The sequence below is a fragment of the Cupressus sempervirens genome, chromosome 5, assembly GCF_028749045.1.
Source record: "Cupressus sempervirens isolate cs-2001-9-10 chromosome 5, ASM2874904v1, whole genome shotgun sequence".
NCBI classification, from domain to species: domain Eukaryota; kingdom Viridiplantae; phylum Streptophyta; class Pinopsida; order Cupressales; family Cupressaceae; genus Cupressus; species Cupressus sempervirens.
Window position 1 is genome coordinate 417,030,046 of NC_143122.1, and position 20,890 is coordinate 417,050,935.

At 32.7% G+C, this 20,890-nt stretch overlaps 1 protein-coding gene across 1 annotated transcript; it reads right to left on the reverse strand.

Annotated features, from left to right (window-relative positions):
• Positions 1 to 327: 327 nt before the first annotated feature.
• On the reverse strand, positions 328 to 20,614 carry LOC149556552 (uncharacterized). Its single transcript, XM_089830866.1, has 6 exons — positions 20,270 to 20,614; positions 18,892 to 20,142; positions 18,674 to 18,776; positions 17,428 to 18,459; positions 4,182 to 4,423; positions 328 to 898 (listed from the first exon to the last, which is right to left on the reverse strand). The coding sequence occupies exons 1-2, from the start codon at positions 20,370 to 20,372 to the stop codon at positions 20,012 to 20,014; spliced, it is 234 nt and encodes a 77-aa protein (XP_089686992.1). The 5' UTR covers positions 20,373 to 20,614; the 3' UTR covers positions 328 to 898; positions 4,182 to 4,423; positions 17,428 to 18,459; positions 18,674 to 18,776; positions 18,892 to 20,011.
• Between the last annotated feature and the right edge of the window lie 276 nt (positions 20,615 to 20,890).

Here is a 20,890-nt window from a genome sequence, read left to right on the forward strand (position 1 = left end):
GGAAAAATATAAGAGCTCATTACTTGAATTGACAATTAATTTATAATATCAAGTGCACACCTTTAACTTTCAAATAGAACTAAACTCCTATTTTTAAATGTTTACAACATGTTTCACAATATATGTAAGACAATGTCAATGACATAAATAGAAGTGAAATCAAAATATAAAATTGGTTCAACACATTTCTTCAAATGAGGTCCTACAAAATAAAATTGTAAAACAAAAATACTTGTTAATAAAAGCATAAATTAATATGAGCTAAGATCTGAACTATGTAAATATGTGTAATTTGTATGTACTCACTATGTGAAATTACACAAGATGTTGATGTTCAATCCACCTTAACATTTAAATTTTCATAAATTGTAATTGGGACCTTAATAAGAGGATATATAAGTTCTCAAATTTGTTATTGACAACACATACATACATGTAATTAAATTATATAAGTACATATATAAAAATAGCACAATAAAGAAAAAACTTACATGTGTTTTATTTAAATGTAGTCATCCCACTGTACCATCTGCATTCTCTCTCTTTTGCGATGCGTCTATGATTGTCTCGTGCTTGTCCATTGAAATTGTCCATAATATCTTATTGGCAGGTCTCCCTTTGTATTTTTCTAATTTGATATTCATTGTCACAGCCAAATGAGAATAGTGTAAAATCTTCATTTTGGATTGGTAGTCTTCAAATGTTGGTAAACTATTCCTTCTTGTTAGGTATGTACATAGCCAAGTGCTAGTTACAATGACAAACCCAATTGGATACTCAAAACCATCATCATCTACTTGATGACATATCAATTTTTTCTTAGGTTCCACAAATCTAGCTAGCCAATACTCAATCTTTTCATCATTATCATTAGGTGCAATAACAACATAAATATGTCCTACAAGATAAGATAAAGTACATAAACACTTTAATCACATGTGTACATATATAAATAATATATTAAAGACATGTACTTGAATTATATTAATGACATGTACATAAATAAATAATATAAATTGAAGCATGATGACAAAAAAAATTTAATTTAATTACGCATACTAGGTTGTATGAGGTCTGAAATATGACCATAGTCTTCTAATGCAAAAGTAATATTTTGGACTTCATTTACTATATCATCTTGAAAATGTATGTCAGTAGGTGCTAATGATTTTTATTGCCAATTTTCAACACATCCTATATTCTCACATTCTTTCCATTCACCTACAAGACAAAACTAACAAAAACAAGAAAGATCCCTAGTCTATATAGTCCAACTATTAGAATCTAAACTCCTAAATGAATGACATTTAGCTGACTTGCTATTTGTATCATAGTTATATCTTGAAAGGATATTCTTCTCTTCAACTAGGTAGAAGAAACGTTTGATTGTAGAGTTCTGACTTGATCATGTGTATAAATATTTGTCACACCATTTGACAATCTCATGTGCATTTTTGAATTTGGCTTTTTCATCAAATTTTAATTGCTCTCTACTAAGGGCTCTCTTCGTGCATGCACCAACACCATCATGTTCTCCTTTACCATGTCCAGCCTTAAAAAAACTCTACACATATTGGATATTAGTTTTCTTATGTGTCCTACTCAACTAATAGAACATTCTAGCATTCTTGAATTGTCCTATACAATTATCTGACCATATCCAATGTTGTGTTACTTGAATTTGTCTCTCTTTTAAATTATCACAAAAGACCTTGAAACAGTATTGGACAAACTTAGATGAATGAATTTTATTATCACTCATATAGAAATGGTACTCTCTCAATATTTTTTGATCCTCCTTTGTACTATCATGTGCACAGCCAAGTATTTTTAGTTTTTGAAAAAAATTGAGTTTTGATACCCTTTTATAGATCTCAGATTCAATATCATCATTATATAAATTTTTGAGTGTTTTGATTAGTTATAGTATGTTATAATCTCAAAATATTATAAATTGATATTTCAACATTTCAAAAGATGCTCCCTCAAAAAAGGAAAAAAATAGTAAATCATATCAAAAAAATAAAATATTTATATTTATCACTAGAGGAGAGAATCCTCTTCACAAATATGTAATTTTTTTTCAAGAAGGTATAGATTTGATAGGGAAGTTTTGACGGGAGGAAAAAACTGTTGGATTCTGACAAGGTTAAACTTGAGTACTTATAACAAAAAAAATATAAATAAAAAATAATGATTTCTTTTTTTTTTTCACTAGCTATACATGTCATCTATAAAATATTTTCAAATCAAAACAAAAAAAGATGATTTGCACATACTTCTTTGATAGGAACTACACCCTATATTTTTTACAATTAAAAAAGGGACTTCAAAATAAAATAAAATGAATAAATTCTTACTCAAAAAAATTATAAAAATTATTGGCATAAAATTTATCCAATTCTACACATTTCATCAGTTTACATCATCTTCATATTTTAAACACAAATACTATTGTTTTTGTCTTTAATGTTGAACTGTCACATTTTGATATCACGTTTCTTTATAAAAGGTGACACAAGTTTGTGCTTTTACCCCTATATGAACATATATTTTTACTTGCACTGAATTGTAATATTGTGGTTGTACCTCATCTTGTGGTGCAAGTGTGTAGTTCTTTGCAAAGTCAACAACTAAAAGTATAGTACCAATTGGAAATGTATTCTTACATATGTGAAATTGTCCATCAAGCCATCTAGCATATTAAGAGTGTTTAATATATTTTGGTATGATCGCACTCTTAAACTCATCCATTAATGCATGACAATTAACTTTATCTGTAACTAGATTACACCTTCTTCCAATCTTCCCGTCCATCAATAGATATTCAATAGTTTTGAATCTTTTTACATCAACGAATTGTTGTCTAAAAGTAGTCAATGTATATTCATGCAAACATTGATCTAACAAAGAAAGATTGCCACACATATCACATGTATCATAAAGACATGCATTGAAAAGAAAGTATTGATCATTAGTTGGCTTACAAAACAAACCTAATATGATATCCTTTATAATTTGAGGTGCTATTTTTATACCACATTCTTGCAACATTTCTTTACTATGCATGGTACCATGTATAGATTGAATACATCATAATGGTAATGAAATTGAGCATGAGTTTTACAACATGTGATTCTTTCCTTTTTAATCCTTGCATACCATGGTTTACACTTTTCAAAAGATCTTTGACTAATGGTAATAGTTAACACCTTACCATCTACAAATTTTCTGAACAATTCAGTTTGAGTCATGTCCAAAAGGTGTTTAGCATGTAAATCATGCATTTTTGAGCCAACTCTCAATTTAAGAACATCTCTTGAATTAGGTGATACTCTTGCATTATCATGCCAAAAAATTTCAATCCAACTTTTGACTTCACTAGTAAGTTTCATATCACATCTTGGGAGTTTGCCACTACAAGTCCACAAAATATTTGTTGGATCACATTCAAAGTTAACCGTTCTCTTTAAATCTCTTTCTAAAGTATTATGATTCATATTAAGATATCCACTTATGTTACTAATTAATCTTTTGTCAGTTGTTGATTTGTTAACTAAAGCTGTTGTTATTGCTTCGTGCTGCATTCTCATCTTTGGAGTGACTTCTCTTTTCGATAACATCAAAGGCACTAGCAACAATGGATACAACTTGTTTTAAAGACTCGTTTTTATTCTTAGGTTTTGCATACATTACTAACCTTTTCATTATTTTTCACATTTTAGACATTTTAATTAGTTGTAATATCAACTGACATTGAAACCCAAATTTCTTATTATTAAAAAAATGTTTATATAATCTATTAGCATGTGTCCTAATTTGTCTCCATGAAACCAATCCCTCAAGATTATCTAACAGATCATTAAAAAAATGAAAATTATATTCAAGCACTTTAGCATCATTTTGACATGTTTGCTTAGTAATTGTTGTTTCCATGTCCACATTCATACAATTGTTATTTTCAATTGGCATTTCATTTTCACTATTATTTGGAATTTGAATCTCATTTTCATTTTTTCTTGGTATTTCTTTTGGTGCATGCATTTCTATTGGAGTTTTTTGTATATGATCATTTTCCAATCTATTCTCATGAAGAAATTCTAAAGCATTTAAATCATAACTTGCTTCTAAAAAATCACCAATTTTATCATGAGAAAAAATTTGAGGGTTTGGAGACACACCTGTATTGAATGTTTGATTATAATGTGCACTTGAATCTCCTTGTATTGAGTTCTCTTCTTTAGCCTCTTCATCCATCATGGTATCCTCAATGTCTTTCTCCTTTGAAACATTGCTCAACTCTCTAATTTTTTGTCTTCTATCTCGTTGACATTGTGCTTCATTCTCTTTATTTGTTGCAATCTGCTCATTTGTCGAAACTTTTATTTTCTTCTTTCTTCATTGTTTTGATCCCATGTTTGCCCTGATTTTGAATTTGAATCAACAACTTGCAAATTGTAGAAGAAGACAAGAAAATATAATAACTATGATAGAAATTCACTATTGCAGCTCGAAACTATCATTCAATCATTGCAATCATTAAAAAATGGTCTATGGGACATCTTTTGGGCCCCAATGGGTAGATTAGAATTAGGGTCCCGATTATTTAAAAATTGGGTACCTGATGTTTGAACAATCGGGTACTTGATTATAAATTGGGCACCAAATTTTTAAACAATCAAGTACCTAATTGTTTAAATATCGGCTACCCAATTTGATTAATGGTTAAATCTGAATCGGGTGCCCAATTGTAGAGACATGAGTGGGAATTTGGCATGGGCACGAATTTGCATGGGGTTTTGCCTTGGGGAAAGGCATGGCATATGCTTGGTCCCACCAAGCCTATGCCTTTATGAATCATTTTTTACTAAAGCATTTAATCAACAATTTCATGGATTGCCATAATTTTTATATGGTCATCCCCATTATATTTTTTGGCAAAACAAAAACCCATTATAGGTCTTACTATTCTGATTTCAAAAATGTAAATCTTATAGTGTTACGAGTTCATTTTCTATTTTTCCATTATTTATTAACCAGAAGCATCTCTTAAATGTTAAATAGTGACATTCACTAAAACTTTAATAACTTTTTAAATTTTTCATATTTTGTAAATTAATTTACATGTCATCAATCCTCACACAATTTTTTTAAAGTTAAAAAATAAAATAAAATAAATTTTGATTAAATTATGGTGTTTGTACACAAGACATTTTAGAAATTAGCTTAATTGTTAATTAAAAATTAATTAAAAAATTTACTAAAAAATTCAAGAAATTTATTCTCATCGATCTTTTGTGTGTCGGGTAACTTCATTTAAAAGGATTCATAAAAAATTATTTAGTTGTGTCAAATTATGGTGTCTGTACACAAGCGTGATATGGTCCTAAAATAGACATTTTGAAAAAGTGGCTCTTATTTAGATCCATACCAAAAAAAAATCTACCATATGGGTATACAAATAAATTACATATTCAAAAAGAAGATCCCAGGCACTACAATTTTTATTTCTAATTTTTGTATATATTTAGTCTCTAAATGGCTTAAATTTTGGCATCAATTGACAATATATTTTAAACACAAGAAAAACACTTCCACTTTTTGGCCAAAAGTGAGACCCAACTTCTTGCATTGACCCTTGAACATTATCATTTCTTACTCAATATCTTCTTCATTTATATTCATCCATTCTACTAGGAGTATGGTTACTTGTATGATGAGTAAATCTACTATGATGTCTTGTGCATGAATATATGGTCCTATTTTTCTTCTATGGTGCACAAACATGACCCATCCACTCTTTGTATTCAAACTCCTATTGTAGTGAAGACAATTCACCTGCACATCTTTGTATGTTTATGAGATAGACCTTCTACATTGGGGTTAAGAAAATAAGAGAAATCTTAATATAAAAGAAAAACAATCATTATATAATATTTTAATTATGGATTAATAGTCTCAATATGGAGGTGATTAAACACTATCGAAGATAGATCTCTGGTGCAATGTATTTATTTATATGTATTTACACAAGATGATATCACTTATTGTGAGTATTATTATATCATCATTTCTGATAATGTAAGAGACTATTTCATTGTAGTTTTATATGGCTGCATAATAACTGTGTGATTCCTATTATAATGTCTTAGTCATGAAGACAATTATATTCATTTGTCAAACGATTGTCTTCATAATTAATTTAATCATCACTTCCTTCCAACCTTTGAATATTATAATTCGCATCACATGACACTATCACATGCCACTTCCCTATATGGTGAGTTGATCCTTCTGCGAATGCTATTTCTCTTTTGTGCAATCGGTCATTCAATTTACATCTACAACTTGGCTCTGATACTATGTTGTTTTTCTTAGGACATAGCACTCCTATAATGTCTAGTGTGTACTTTCCAAATAGTAGTGTCCTCTTGTATTTGTATGAGGAATAAACCAAGAGAAGAGACATGTCTATAAATCAATATAATTAATATAATGACAAACTTAACTACACACACATGTATGTGCATACATACATACATACATACATACATATATATACATATAATTATATATATGTGTATGTGTGTTTGTGTATATGTATATGTGTACACACATATATATGTATATATACATACATATATGTATGTATGTATGTATGTATACACACACACAAATATATATTCATTTACATACATACATACATACATACATACATACATACATACATACATACATACATATATATATATATATATATATATATATATATGATCTCACGAGTTTATCCTGCTAAAGCTACCATAACATCAACATTTCTCGTTGTCTACTTCCTAAAATTAGCACATTATTTTCATTACATTGCCTTCTTTCAAAAATATTTGAATCAATAGTATAACTCATATCTTACCTTCAATAAGTAATAAAATCATACATGTCATTATGAAACTAGATACTATTATGAATTATTGTGCATTGCTCGAGAATTAGAAACTATTATATATTCTTGCACATATTATGTATTATAATTTCACATGGAAAAATAGCTTACATAGTGGGAATCCATTTTTATGAGAACTCTTGTATAAAAATTAATATATAAATAATAAATAATAAATTGAACATCAAAATTATAAGGTGTATGAGACACCTATACCAACATATATTGTAAAGATATATTAGCTAAAATTTAACTACTATATCACAAGTTAAATCTTCTTAGTCATCATGAATGTTATCTCATTCTCCAATACTTGAGGATATAAGTATAAACTATTTGAAAAATTAAAAAGATGAAGATAAATGTTTGTCGGAAGTGTTCTTGAAATTAAATATGATATCCATTTTGAATACCCATAAATGTCGATTGTTAATTCGTAATGGTTAGTTAATAAAGATTTTGCATTACAAATTATCGAAGTTACAATGATATTTTTCACGTTTATTGTGTACGTGTTGTTAAAGATGTATTCAAAATATTATAATTAACATGAACTTTGGCACTTCATATATATATATATATATATATATATATATATATATATATATATATATATATATATATTTATTTATATATTTATTTATATTTCTTAAATACTAACATGTTCCTAACTATTAGGATAAAAAATATGTTACAAACATATGTAATATACATACTTAAAATATATTTTATGTTATTGAACAAATGATTTAATAAGAAAATTATTTTTAAAATCTGCTAATTGATAACATAAAAAATGTCAACAACATATCTAATATATACACTAGCTTTGTATTTTGTATGAATACATAATAGATTCCACAATAATGTTATTTAAAATTTATATTATTACACCAATTTTTTTCATAAAATTTACATTAAAAATGTGACACTTATTTTATATGCAAAATGGAAGTCTACCATATTTTTGAAAAATAAATGATACTTTATTAAAATGAATACTATATATTGATCATATTATACTACATATTGATAATTTTATACTACTCTTTGTTCAATTAAGCACTACTTTGTTAAATATACTAATAAGCTTCTAAATGGTGATATATAATAGATTGTATTTGAATTAAATTCAAATGATAAAATTATATTTTATTTATCTAAAAGTATTTCAAGTTATAAATTCCAATGTGTATATATATGATTTATAAGATTGTTATAATTGGATGCAAATTTTTTTTCTAATTAGTAATATATATTTTATTGTGACAATCATTTTTTAAGAATGAATTAACTTCAAGAAAAGATGGACATTTACAAAGAAGAATAGCAAAAATTAGAATCTTAGCACTCTATTGGTCGCTTTGCAACTTGAACACCTTTGCCACTCCTTTTCAAATTTGAATCTTGCTTCATGGTGGGCCCTAAGCCTCTGAACCCCCCACCATGCCCAAACTTGTAAATGGTGTTAGCCCTGTATAGGGATTTGGACATCCTGACAGAGTGGTGTGGGGGCGTAGAAATGGAGATGAAGACAATGCCTAGCCCTATCTCCTTGGGAAGTGAAAAAACTATTGGTGATCCAATGGAAGGTGGAAAAATGTTGTCGATTGGGACCCCCGCTGGGTGGAAGAATGCACTAGTGGTTACCAATGGGGCTAGTAATTTAATGGAGGATCCCAAGATTGTGCACAATGTTGATGGGCTAGTGATCTCTCTTCTGAATACTTTGGCAGATAATGTCTCTTATGGTTTTAAACTATGTGTTGTTGGGAGATTTGTTGCTATTAGACCCACGATAGAGATGGTCTAAAAGTGGGTGGGCCAAAAATGGAAGATTAAAGGAAGTACTGATATTTTTGCAATGCCAAGTGACCTTTTTCGTTTTAAATTCACTGCGGAGGAGGATATTAATTTAATACTCTTAGGAACTTGGTATTATGGAAAGCATTGTCTTGCCTTAACAAGATGGAATCTGGGCTTTGATGCAAGGGTAGAACTCAACAAGCTAGCCTCGGTCTGGGTATGACTACCTGGATTACTGCTAGAATTTTAAGATGAGAAGATTCTAAGATGGATAGGGAATTACTCTAGTCATTTTGTCACTGCAGACACAATGATAATGAAAAAACTAGGCTGGTGTATGCTAGATTTTGTGTGAATGTGGCATTAAATCAGGCCCTCCTAACTATGGTCACTCTAAAAACTAAGTGGGAAGAGAAATACCAACCTATAGAGTATGAGAATGTGGGACTTTTCTGCTAGAAGTGTGGACAATTTGGGCATGTCATCGTGGACTATAAAGTCCAGTTGTAGAAGGAGAAACAAAAGGAGGGATCCCTAGGAATTGTAAAAGAAATCGTTGGAGAATCTTCAAAAGCTCCTCAGCTGGAGGAGATTTTTGCTAGCACTCAACACTTGGTGGTTAGCAAGGATATCCCTATAACAGGGGTTGGGGAGCTAAGTGAACCTAGAGTGGAGGAGACTTTGGATGAAAAGAAGAAAATAGAATAGTATCCATTTAGACAAGAGCTAGAGGAATTATTAAGGTCACCTTTGGGAGGACCTAAGAAAGGAGAGATGATGGAGGAAGGTGAAATAGTGGCACAACATTCCCCTCCTAGGTATTTAGCAAGTCCAAGAAACAAGGGATTACAGGCACAAAAGTCTATAGACTATTTTACCTAGGAGAGGGCAGCAAAAGTGATGGAAAGCTTAGATAAAGTGGAAGCTGAAAAGGAACTAAGCCCCACTTCCCCACAGGTGGATGATAATGAGGAACGAGAGGTTTAGAAAAAGAAGACAAAGGGGGAGAAAAAACCAGATGTAGGAACATGTAGTACAACTAGAAGACCAAGTAGTAGAGCAACTAGGACAAAACAAGTAGCAAGGTATGTGCCTAGTGGTAAACGGCTTACACTGGAGACTGTAACGAAAGCTAAGAAATGAAATTTCTTTCTTGGAACTTAAGGGGGTTAAATAACCCTCTAAAACATATGCTTTGAAGTAGTGTAAATTCTAGGAAAAGGTTGAGTGTGTGTTAATCCAAGAAACCAAAATGTCTAGTGTTAATTTTGGTAGACTAGTGGGTCATGTTTGGCCTAGGGCTACCTTCACGCATGTGGATGCCAACAGAGCCTTAGGGGGGTATTTCTACCATGTGGAACCCATGTTCTATGACTGGATTTGAGTTATGAAAAGACAAAAAATTTCTAATAACTAAGTTCCAAACTAGTAATCAAAGATGGGGGATTGTCAATATATATGCTTCTAATAATAAGATAGGAAGAAAGGAAACCTACGGAAAGCTGGAAAAGATAATGGACACTATGAAGGAAAAACAGATAATGTGTATGTGAGATTTTAATATTCCCCATTACAATTCAGGAAAGCTAGGGGGAAATAAAGACTGTCTCGAAAGCTTGCAAGATCTCCATGACTTTATGGGAAAAATGGATTTGATTGATGTAGACTTGAGAGGGAACCCATTCACCTGGGCTAACAATAGAAAAGGAAGTGATCTCATTCAAGTAAGACTAGATAGGTTGATGGTGACGGGAAACTAGAATCAGCTGAGTGATTCCTTTTTGGAGAACCTTACAAGAACTGCTTCTAACCATTCCCCTTTAATCTTTCACTGAGAAGATGGTATAAAAGGAGGTCCAAAACCCTTTAGGTATGAAATAATGTGGGAATCCCACTTTAAATTCAAGGATAGAATACAAGAATGGTGGAATATAAGGATAGATGGTACAACAATGTATAGACTAACCCAAAAATTAGATAATATGAGGAGAAATGTTAAGGGTTGGGCTAGGAGTTCCTTTGGAGATTTGTTTAAAGCCAAAAGAGAGGTAGAAGAGAAACTTAAAAAATTGTAGAGGGAAATTGCTAAGGGTAATAATTTGGAAGAAGCTACACAAAAAGAAGAAGAGTATAGAAAAAATGGAAGGATATAATTTTGAGAGAGGAAATATTTTGGAAGCAAAGATCGAGAGTATAATGGTTAATTGAAGGTGACAGAAATACTACCTTTTTTCATAGATCAGCCTCAAACTATAAAAATAGAAATAAGATCAATAGGTTGGAAGGAGAAAGGGGAGGAGAATATAAGGAATAGGAGGAGATGGGAAGACATGTTGTGGAATACTTTAGCAAGGCATACAAAAAGGAAAATAGAATAGGGAATCAAGTAATAAGATGAAGCTTGATAAACGCAATCCTACAAGTGCTAGGAGAGGTGGAAAATAATTGCATTCTAGGAAACATCATGGAGGAGGAAGTGAAAAGGGTTGTGTTTTCTATGAAAGCTTACAAATCCCTAGGATCGGATGGGTTCCCCTTGACATTTTTCTAGCAATTTTGGGAGGTTATTAAAAATGAACTGATTTGGGCAACCAGGGATTTCTTTAAAATGGGGAAGATGTTAAAAAGGATAATAAGACTTTTATTGCCTTGATCCCTAAGACTCCATCACCCATGAGTCTCCTTGACTTTAGACCTATAAGCATTTTTAACATTGTTTATAAGTTTTTTGCTAAAATAATGGTCAATAGGATCAAACCCTTCCTAGAGAACACTATAGGAACACCACAAAAGGGGTTTGTGTCGGGAAGAAAAATCTTGGATGCTGTGATAACCACCCATGAGATCATACATTCAATGTAGAAAAATAAAATACCTGGAATGGCCTTCAAACTGGATATATCTAAGGTGTATGATAAGGTAAGATGGAACTCTCTGTATGATTTTCTCAAAAGAGTGGGGTTTAATGAAAAGGTCATAAACCTCATAAGGATGATGGTGAGTAATGTCCAGTATGCAGTCCTCCTAAATGGCTCTCCTTGGGGTAATTTTGAAGTGGGGAGAGGACTAAGGCAAGGAGATCCACTATCTCCCTACCTCTTCATTATGGTGGCAGAGGTGCTAGGGAGATCATTCTCTAAACTGGTAAGCACAGTCTGTGTTAAAGGTATTAAACCTACTACTGCTGCTAGAACTGAAGTGTTACAACAATTTGTTGATGACACCTTTATTTCTAGGGAATCCTCTATAATGGAAGCTAGAGCATGGAAGAGTATCCTTAAAAACTATGAAGACAGCTCAAGTCAGCAAATAAACTACTCTAAATGTAAACTTCATTTTTTTAACACTGATACTATTATGCAGAGGAAGATCAGGAACATTTTAGGCTATCAATCGGCTAACCTCCTAGATACTTATATGGGCTTACCTTTAACCACCAAGGAGGTAACAAATGACTTCTAGAATACCATTGTTGAAAGAATACAAAAAAAACTGGCAAGATGGAAAGGGAAAATTCTCAATAATGTTGGAAAGTTGTAGCTACTCTTAGTGGTTCTATAGGGCATCCCAATTTACTTTCTATCACTTTTTAAAATAAACCAAAATATGTTGGACAGAATTGAGAGAATATAGAGGAATTTTCTTTGGTCAGGAATGGAGGAAAAGAACAAATTGAATATAGTCAACTAGGAGGATGTTTGCAAACCAAAGGAGAGGGGGGAATTGGGAGTGAGAAGACTCGGAGATTTGAATAAAGCCCTTCTTGCTAAAATTGGATGGAGGCTAGGAGAAAACAAAACAGATTGGAGAAATATAATGAAAGCTAAATACCTATCTAACTCCTCATTTTCTCATAATTTTTTCAATAATGACCTCCCAGGAGGATCCAAAATATGGATGAATATTGTTAAAAGTAGAAGTTTACTGAGGGAAGGATTGAGGTGAATTACACGCAGTGGGCAAAACATCAGATTCTAGGAGGATAATTGGATGGGGGGAAATCGTTGGTTTAAATCAAATTTAGTTGACTAATGGAAACATTGAAGGCAGAGGTGGGGATGAAAGTTGCAGATTATATTGACCCTAGAAGGAAGTGGAAGAAATTGTGAAAATATACTTACCCCTAGGAGGATATTCAACTACTTAAAGAACTGGAGGAGTTGATAGAAACTCAAAGAATCCCAATGTTAATACTGGAGGATAAAGTGGTGTGGGAGATAACTTCTAGTGGCCATTATACTGTCAAATCTACTTACAAACTTCTCTTTTGTAAGGGCCCATGTTCCACAACATGGCATAAAGTCTAGATTAGTAATCTTTTGCCTAAAATCAACTTCTTCTGGTGGACTGTTCAACATGGTAAGATTCTATCATTGGACAACCTTAAAAAGGGGGTTTTTTATCACAAACAGATGCTGTATCTGTAAGGAAAAGGAGGAGAGTATCTCTCACCTCTTCCTAGAATGTCCATATACCCTAAAGATTTGATCATTGGTGTGGAAGAAATTTGAACTATGTTGGGTGATGAAGGAAAATATAAGTCAATTTGTGGAAAACTGGGATTGTCCCTTTTATCACCCCAGGCTGGTATTCCTATGGAGAATTATCCCATCATACATTTGCTAGCACATATGGAAGGAAAGAAACAAAAGAATTTTTCGAGAAGAGGAAAGGCCGGTGGAAGTAGTTTATGGGAATTATGGAGAATCTGCTAAAAGAAAATATAAATATTACCAAATGTAAGGTGTCGAAGGAAGAACTAGGAAGGAAAGAATGCCAAATAGCGGAAAGATGGGGTATCCACTAGAACTTTAATCATTTTGATAACTCTAAGGTAATAAGGAGGCAACAGACAAGATGGAAAACACCAACAATAACATAACTTAAGTTAAATTTTGATGGTGCTATAAGAAAGGGTGTTGGGGATGTGGGTGGAGTATTGACAAATGGAAATGGTGAAGTGATGTTAGTCTATTTTGGGAATGTTGGTGGAGGAAGTAATAACATGGTGGAAGAAATGGCTCTACTTTAGGGCCTACAATTGGTTAGGGATATGCAAATTAAGGAAATAAAAATAGAAGGTGATTCAAAATTAATAATTAATATGGCAAAAGGAATCTCTCAACTAGGTTGGAATATCCAAAATATCATCATGGATATTAGGCATATCCTAAATAGGATGGAAAATATTCAGTTACAACACATATATAGGGAAGGTAATATGGTGGTGGATGCTAATACTGCCATGGGGTTTGATTTAAAGGAAATGATGTGCTGGAGAAGCATGCATACTCTAAAGGAAGAAATTAAGACCCTGATATGCAAGGAAAGAGGGAGGAACAAAAACTAAGCATGGCTAGACAAATTATGATGAATACCGAATTTGGCGTCATATTTCGGAAGGCAAAGCTTGCCAATTTTAATAAAAAGTGTAAAAGAAAGATGATGAAACACTATAGTACAAGTCAAATAATAAATAGACACAATTTGAGGCAAGAGTTGCTTTGCAATTATGGTAAAATAATGTGAAAGTTTAAATATTTTCTTTTTGAAAGTACAAATAATGTCATTATAGATATTGCCAAAGATTTTAGGGACATTGGAGTTATGATGCAAAGTACGCACAAATCTCATAATGAAAAGGGGTGGGATATTGAAGCACCTCAAAAAATTGCTTATAGGATGATTAAAAGCCCTAGAGATGTTATTTTCAACATTGCAGTGCTACCATTGATGAAAAATATCTTAGCTATTAGCAAGCTTGAGGGTAAGAAGGTTTAGATGCAAAAAATGAAGGTTGGGGGGATAGGAATTAGTGATGAAGAAATGGGTGGAAACTTGAATTGACTAGAGGCAACAAAGATAGAAAACTTTAAGAATATAATGGTGACCTAGTTCTTGCTGAAAGAAGGAGGATTTCTTTCGTATATGCAAGCTATGGTGGGTTATGATGAAAATTGTTCTCTTTAATTTTTGAATGGGTGAAATGACCGCAGAGTTACTGTAAATGGTATAACATTTGAAGTGAATGAAGAGGTTATTGCGATGGCCACTAGGTTGTCCCTGAAAGGGAAAAATGGAAGAAGGTTACAAAAACAACGAATGAAGCCAGCATGAATAGCCTTTTTGCTAAAGCTGAAGAATGTGTTTGCTATAGAGGAGGCATGCAGAGGGGTAAGCTACTGGCTCCTTGGGATGATGTTTTCCTGGTGATCATGAAATGCCTCACACTCGAAGGCAGGTTTAGAGTTTACGATTATTATCACTTCCCCATATTGAACCATTTTAGAATTAGAGATTTTATTTCTATCCTATTCTTTCTGTTACACTCTCTTGAGGACATGATAAGTGATGTGAGGGAGAAAAGAAGTAGGGGTAATAATTTCACTATCATTCACCAGGGTTTGATTTTTAGACTTTACCAGTTTCATCTTGCTCTCTGTCCCTTTAGGGTTGTTGTCATTGGCAATCAACATCACCATTAGAATTCCCCTCCGAGTACCAGCACTGGAACCAGAATTCACATGCCACACCCTTCCCCTAATAGGGATAATAAGAAAAAGAAAAACCCAGATTCAGTAGTTGACCATAACGGTTGTAGAAAAATCAAATTTGAAAAGCCAATTGAGGTGGACATTGGGGAGTTAGATGAGGAGGGAGGACATGGTAGGAGAAGGTTAGGAAGGCTAGCCAAAACACAAGCAAGATACAAACAAAAGGCTAATATATTTAGGGTTGAGGAGGCGAAAGAGGAGAACTCTGAAAATAATGAAAGAGAACTAGAGGAGAAGAAACTTTCTGACTCCAAGAGAGAAAAGGGGAATGAAGAGAAAGATAAAAGTGAAAATTATGTTGATAACACCAGGTGTCTGCTAGTAATGGCAATACCATTGAGATGGTGCATGTGTCAGCTAGCATTACCTTGCAGTCAATTACTTTTTGTGAAGACAGAAATAAAGTGGATACCTCCCCCATTACTATCTCCTCCTCGGCTAAGGAAAAAACCAATGTTTTTATTAACCCCCAGGTTTTGCAGGATGAAAACCAGACATTGGCAAAGACTAAGGAGGTGCATAAGAATGTTGAAAAAGGAAACAAGGAGAAAGAGGAGGAGCAAAATAAGAGGGATGCACAAATTAAGAGAAGGGTCAAATCTTTAGAGGATGGGTTTTACCCCTTCTCTAAATTTGTCTTGAATGTTACCCATGTTGCTGCTACCACCCTCCAATTACTAATGTAGGAGAAGGACGAGTTGGGGTTGGACATGGAGGACAACAAGCTCCTATATAAGTTCCTTGCTAAGGATTAGGCTAGAGTGCTTCTAGAAAATAATGTGGTGGTTCATAGGGGGTTTTTTTAGCCTTAGTTGTTTATGATGCTACCTGGTTTGCTAGTTTACAGCTTATGCACAGACTTGGGTTGGCTTGTTTATGCCAACAGTTTTTAAAAATTGAACTTTAATAGTAGGTTTGGTACTATAGTTTTTGTTTTTAGTATACATATTATGTTGATAGATGTAAATGATAGTGTGGGGTTTTTGGATTAGGTTGGTTTTGTTTGGGCCAATAGTTCATGTTTGAACAATCTTAGTCTACTTAGTACTATAGTTTTTGTTCTAGTAAGTTGATTCTCAGTTAGCTGTGTTTTGGTTAATAGTTGTAGTACACTATTGTTTGTGATTGCTATCTACTTGTTTTGCCGGTAATGTGTTGGTTGACAATATTTTGGTTGTAAGGGCTACCCGCCTTGTTTTGGTCACTTTTTATTTCAAAAATAAGAAAAATTAAACATATTTGAACATATCTAAGAATATAAAGAGGTTACCACAAAATGATAACTTAAATTATAATATTTTTTTTAGCATACCATCTCATTATGAACTGTAAAAGTAAAAATTGTAAATACATTTATTTATTTCAAAAGAAACTCCATGTTTGTAAAAAAGAGAAAGCATATTTGAAAATATCTAAAGAATATAAAAGAAGTTACCACAAAAAAATGAGTCCAAGTTACATTATATTATCTAACATACCATCACATTATACTATTAATAAAAATAATAAATATATTTATACATTATTTTTTATTTTTTCCAAATGTAAATAGTTTTCATAGAGAACCATAAAATATAAAAAGACATTCTTTTTTAATGGATATGCAAACAAAATGTACTACAAAAATATCTAGAATAATTTCACTATAAAATTTATTTTTACCTCTCCAAAACAAAAAAAATCTACTTCACAATTTTACATCCTAGTTATCCACAATTTTAACCTCCAACCATTGTCCTTATCCTCATGTATCCCATAAATTCTAGAACAAATCAAGCCAGCCAAAAAAAACAGAACTTATATAAAGATTTCAACTTTTATCAATCATAATGTTAAATCTAAAGATTGATTTTAGATTAAATTAAAATACTACGATAAAAAGCAACATGCAATAACACTACCAGTTCCTATCAGCAATTATTTTAAACCTTCCCTTGACAATATACCTAGTAATAAGCACCAGAATGTCAGACTTGACTTTGAACACATTTTCAGATAACTCAACCAGAATAAGGTGAATTTTTAAAACGATCACAGTATATCGGTATATAATATGTATTATAAATGTTAAAATGCCGGCATGTAAGTGAAATGAAATGTAATATTGAGAAGATGAGAAAAACTTACCAGAAGATTTTTTTTTCTTTGAATACTTTGTGCCCATTGAAGATGCTACAGCAGAGAAGTGTTTGACCAAGCTCAGCATATAAACCAATATAAATGCAGATATGCATCCAGAGAAAAACAGCAGCATCAATGTCCACTCCCATGGAAGAATCCTATATACAAACCTCAAAGAATAGACAGGATGCATATGAAATACAAGTGATAATATAAAACCACTGTTGAGACTTCCTGACATCACATGCTCCAAGTGAAAAACATGTACCTCAAATTACGTGATACATTGCAAATATAACACATACAATAATTCCTTAAATCTTATTTTCAAGGCATGAAAGAATGGATATGCAATATACACAGCACTGTAGCCATGTGCACTTCAAATCAATTCTTTAGATCGATTTTATCATACATTTCGAATCATTCGTACTCACTGAATAGTTTTTCGTATTTATTTGCATGATAAATGCTCTTCAAATTCCAGAACACGGTTCATGCAAAGACAGAATAGGCCTACAACTACTTTCTACGGTCCTAACCAATCCATCGTGAAAAACTTTTGCCTCTTCTAAATTTTAACTGTAGTATTAAAATTCTCATTTTATATTTATAATAAAACTTTCAGGAAAAGGATTGAAGCTATTCTAAAGATCAGTGGCTCAAAACATTGCACCGTATTAGGATCAAACAATAAAGGAAACATAATTTGGTTTTGACCCGACACACAGGCAATACTAATCGCCGTCAATAACAGGTTTTCAGATATTTTGTGATAAACAGAGCTAAATATGTATAAACCATTTTAACCGTCCATTTCGATTGTCACACCGTGACATTTTAACTTTTGAATGCAACTATGACACAAGTTGTTGCGACTGTCACATTCTAACGTTTTTACTATGAAATATTAAACAGGGAAATGATATTTACTTTTGGATCTTTTTCACTTGACTTACGCATGCTTTGGAGATTTTTTCCTTTCGTGAAGTCTTGTCCAACACATTTTCAGAGCTACGAACAGAAAGTCCTCTTAATCTGAAGTCACAAATAAGAAAAAGCTTCCATAAGTTGCAGGTACGAGTTCAGGACTAAGTTGCCATGAATTAATCGAAGAAACAGAATCAAACTCTTCCCCTAATTTCGTTTATTTATAACGTCTCTTTTAGAAAATAAAGCTGAGATTTTGTTTTACAAAGAAATGGATTGAATTGACAAGTGTCTGAGACAACGTATTGCTCCAGAATACTACCACGGATCAAGAAAAAGTCATGCTTTCAACATGACAACCTTTGTTTCCTCTGCAATGTTCCAGTCCGAATCATTCTCACAAAGAAATCATTAGATCAAGGCTCCTATAAGAAACAGAAAAAAATCAAGGTTAATCATTATAAAAAAATCATCCTACGATGGATCAAGGATTGAAATGAAAGTTTCGATTCATTGAAAATGATCGAAGGAGATTCGAACCTGTAACCTCTGGTTTCTGAGAAGACAGCTCTATCGGCAAATCTATCAATCCTCTTGAATAAATCATACAAGAACAATAAATAATCAAGGAAGTTAATAAAGGAAATGTGTATAAACACTACGATTAAAAAAAGGACAGGCTAAAAGAACCAAAATTAATATACACCATTTTTGTTAAACCTAAAAGTAGTGTAAAAATTTTATTTGACCCTTCTATGATATTGGACGACAACGATGAATAATTATCCAATTTAAAATGGAAGTTTGTGAGTAGAGTGTGATAAAAAAGAAGACCTGTACGAAACAAAATTACTACGGTATTTTTTCTTGTAAACCTAATAAAAGACTATAATTTCTAAATGTTCTAAGTTAAGATAATACGCGATTAATAATCGATTCTGAACCTGCGGCGAATCTCTTGCATCGGCCTAGGCTTTCATGTAAAACAGATTCGACCTTTTGTCGGCCTTTTCTCAGTAACGTCGAAATCACAACACACCTGACGTTTAAAATCCACCGCAAATAGCTGCTTTAATCCTTTAGAGACTTGGCAAAAATTGTAGAACTGTAACACATTTGACTACGAAATAAGAGCACGCATGTACGCCCTAATATGCAATACAAGCAGCCTCCGAATTCATATAAAGAGAATACAAGCGTGCTCTCTCTCGTTGTCAAAATACGTTCTACAATAATTCCCTTGCCTCATAAAGCTGCACAAAGCGAACAACTCAAATACTGATTGTAACACAAGATCAACATTCAAAGCACTAGGAACCATGAAAATAAGAAAATTCTTGAACAAAATCACCGAAATTTGCAATAACTTGGAGTTCGAACAACACAGGGGGGGAGAATCACAAGCAATGGCACGAAAACTGGCGGATCTGTTCGGGAATAAATAGAAGAGAAGGCACAAAAACCTAGCAAAACTTTACCCTTTCCGAAGAAGGCGAAATTGTTGTGACGAACCTTTTTAGCAGCCTTCCAAGATTAGGCAGCCCTGTCATTAAGTAGAAAACAATCTCTGACGAGGCGATTCGCTACCAACGGTGTACAAAATGAGGAGTAATTGCCCGAAGCTAGTTGGCTGGCCCATCGTTTTCATTCCCCGTTCCGATCACGCGTCCTGCTCTGCACCGCCTTTGCGATAAACAATCACGGGGAGCCAAAACACAAAAAAAGGGGTAAAATGCGGTGCATTTTTGCTTTCCGTCGCTTTCCGCGACCTATCAAACGCAATTAAAACAGCTACAGCAAGCAGACATCCGTTACCAGTCGCTATTCACGGATCAAAATCGGAGAAAAAGAGATCAACAGCAAGTAATCTTGAGTTTTCCATTGAAGTTAGGGTATGAAAATGGAAACAAAAACTTACAGCAAGTAATCTCCTGTCTTCCACCGCTTTCTTCAGTCATGGAAATGGAAATATGGATCTGAACAAGCAATTTGAGAGTGAAATGGCAGCAGGTTTCGATCATTGAACCTGTCACAGCAGTTTTATTTTCTTTGCAGAGGATTGAATGCCTTTTCTTACGAGCAGAAGAAATTGTTCAAAACATTGCAAGTTGACAAAATGAGTCAGTTAATAAAGGGTGGTCCCCGAAGGCCTGAGTCTTTCTGGTTTCATTTGCATTTTAAAACGGCACAACGAGAAATTCATGAGTTGCACGGATCCCTTTTAAATGGCTTTTTTTACTGTAATTTCTCAGGGTAATGATAAGTGGCGTGTCTTTCTTGTTAGAGAATTCATTACGAAATAAAATACATACATTTTAATTAAAACGTCGCTTTCTTATTAGCTGGAATAAAGCTAAATTGTTGGACAGAATACAACATAAAATAGGGCTCGTAAAAGCAAGAAATTGATGTTTAACTAATCGAGTGTTTTAAAATCTATTTTATTGTTATTCTATACTGTCAAATTTAAATTTTCGAAATAATTTTTTTAGTTGCCAATAGTTTTCACTTTGTCATATAGTTTTTATAAGTCAGACTT

Excerpts from the sequence above, each read along its gene's own strand:
- LOC149556552 (XM_089830866.1), bottom strand. The coding sequence starts at position 20,372 with ATGATCGAAACCTGCTGCCATTTCACTCTCAAATTGCTTGTTCAGATC. Across the intron at positions 20,143-20,269 it reads AAGACAGGAGATTACTTGCT|CTGTTTTAATTGCGTTTGAT; the intron begins GTAAGTTTTTGT and ends TGCTTGCTGTAG.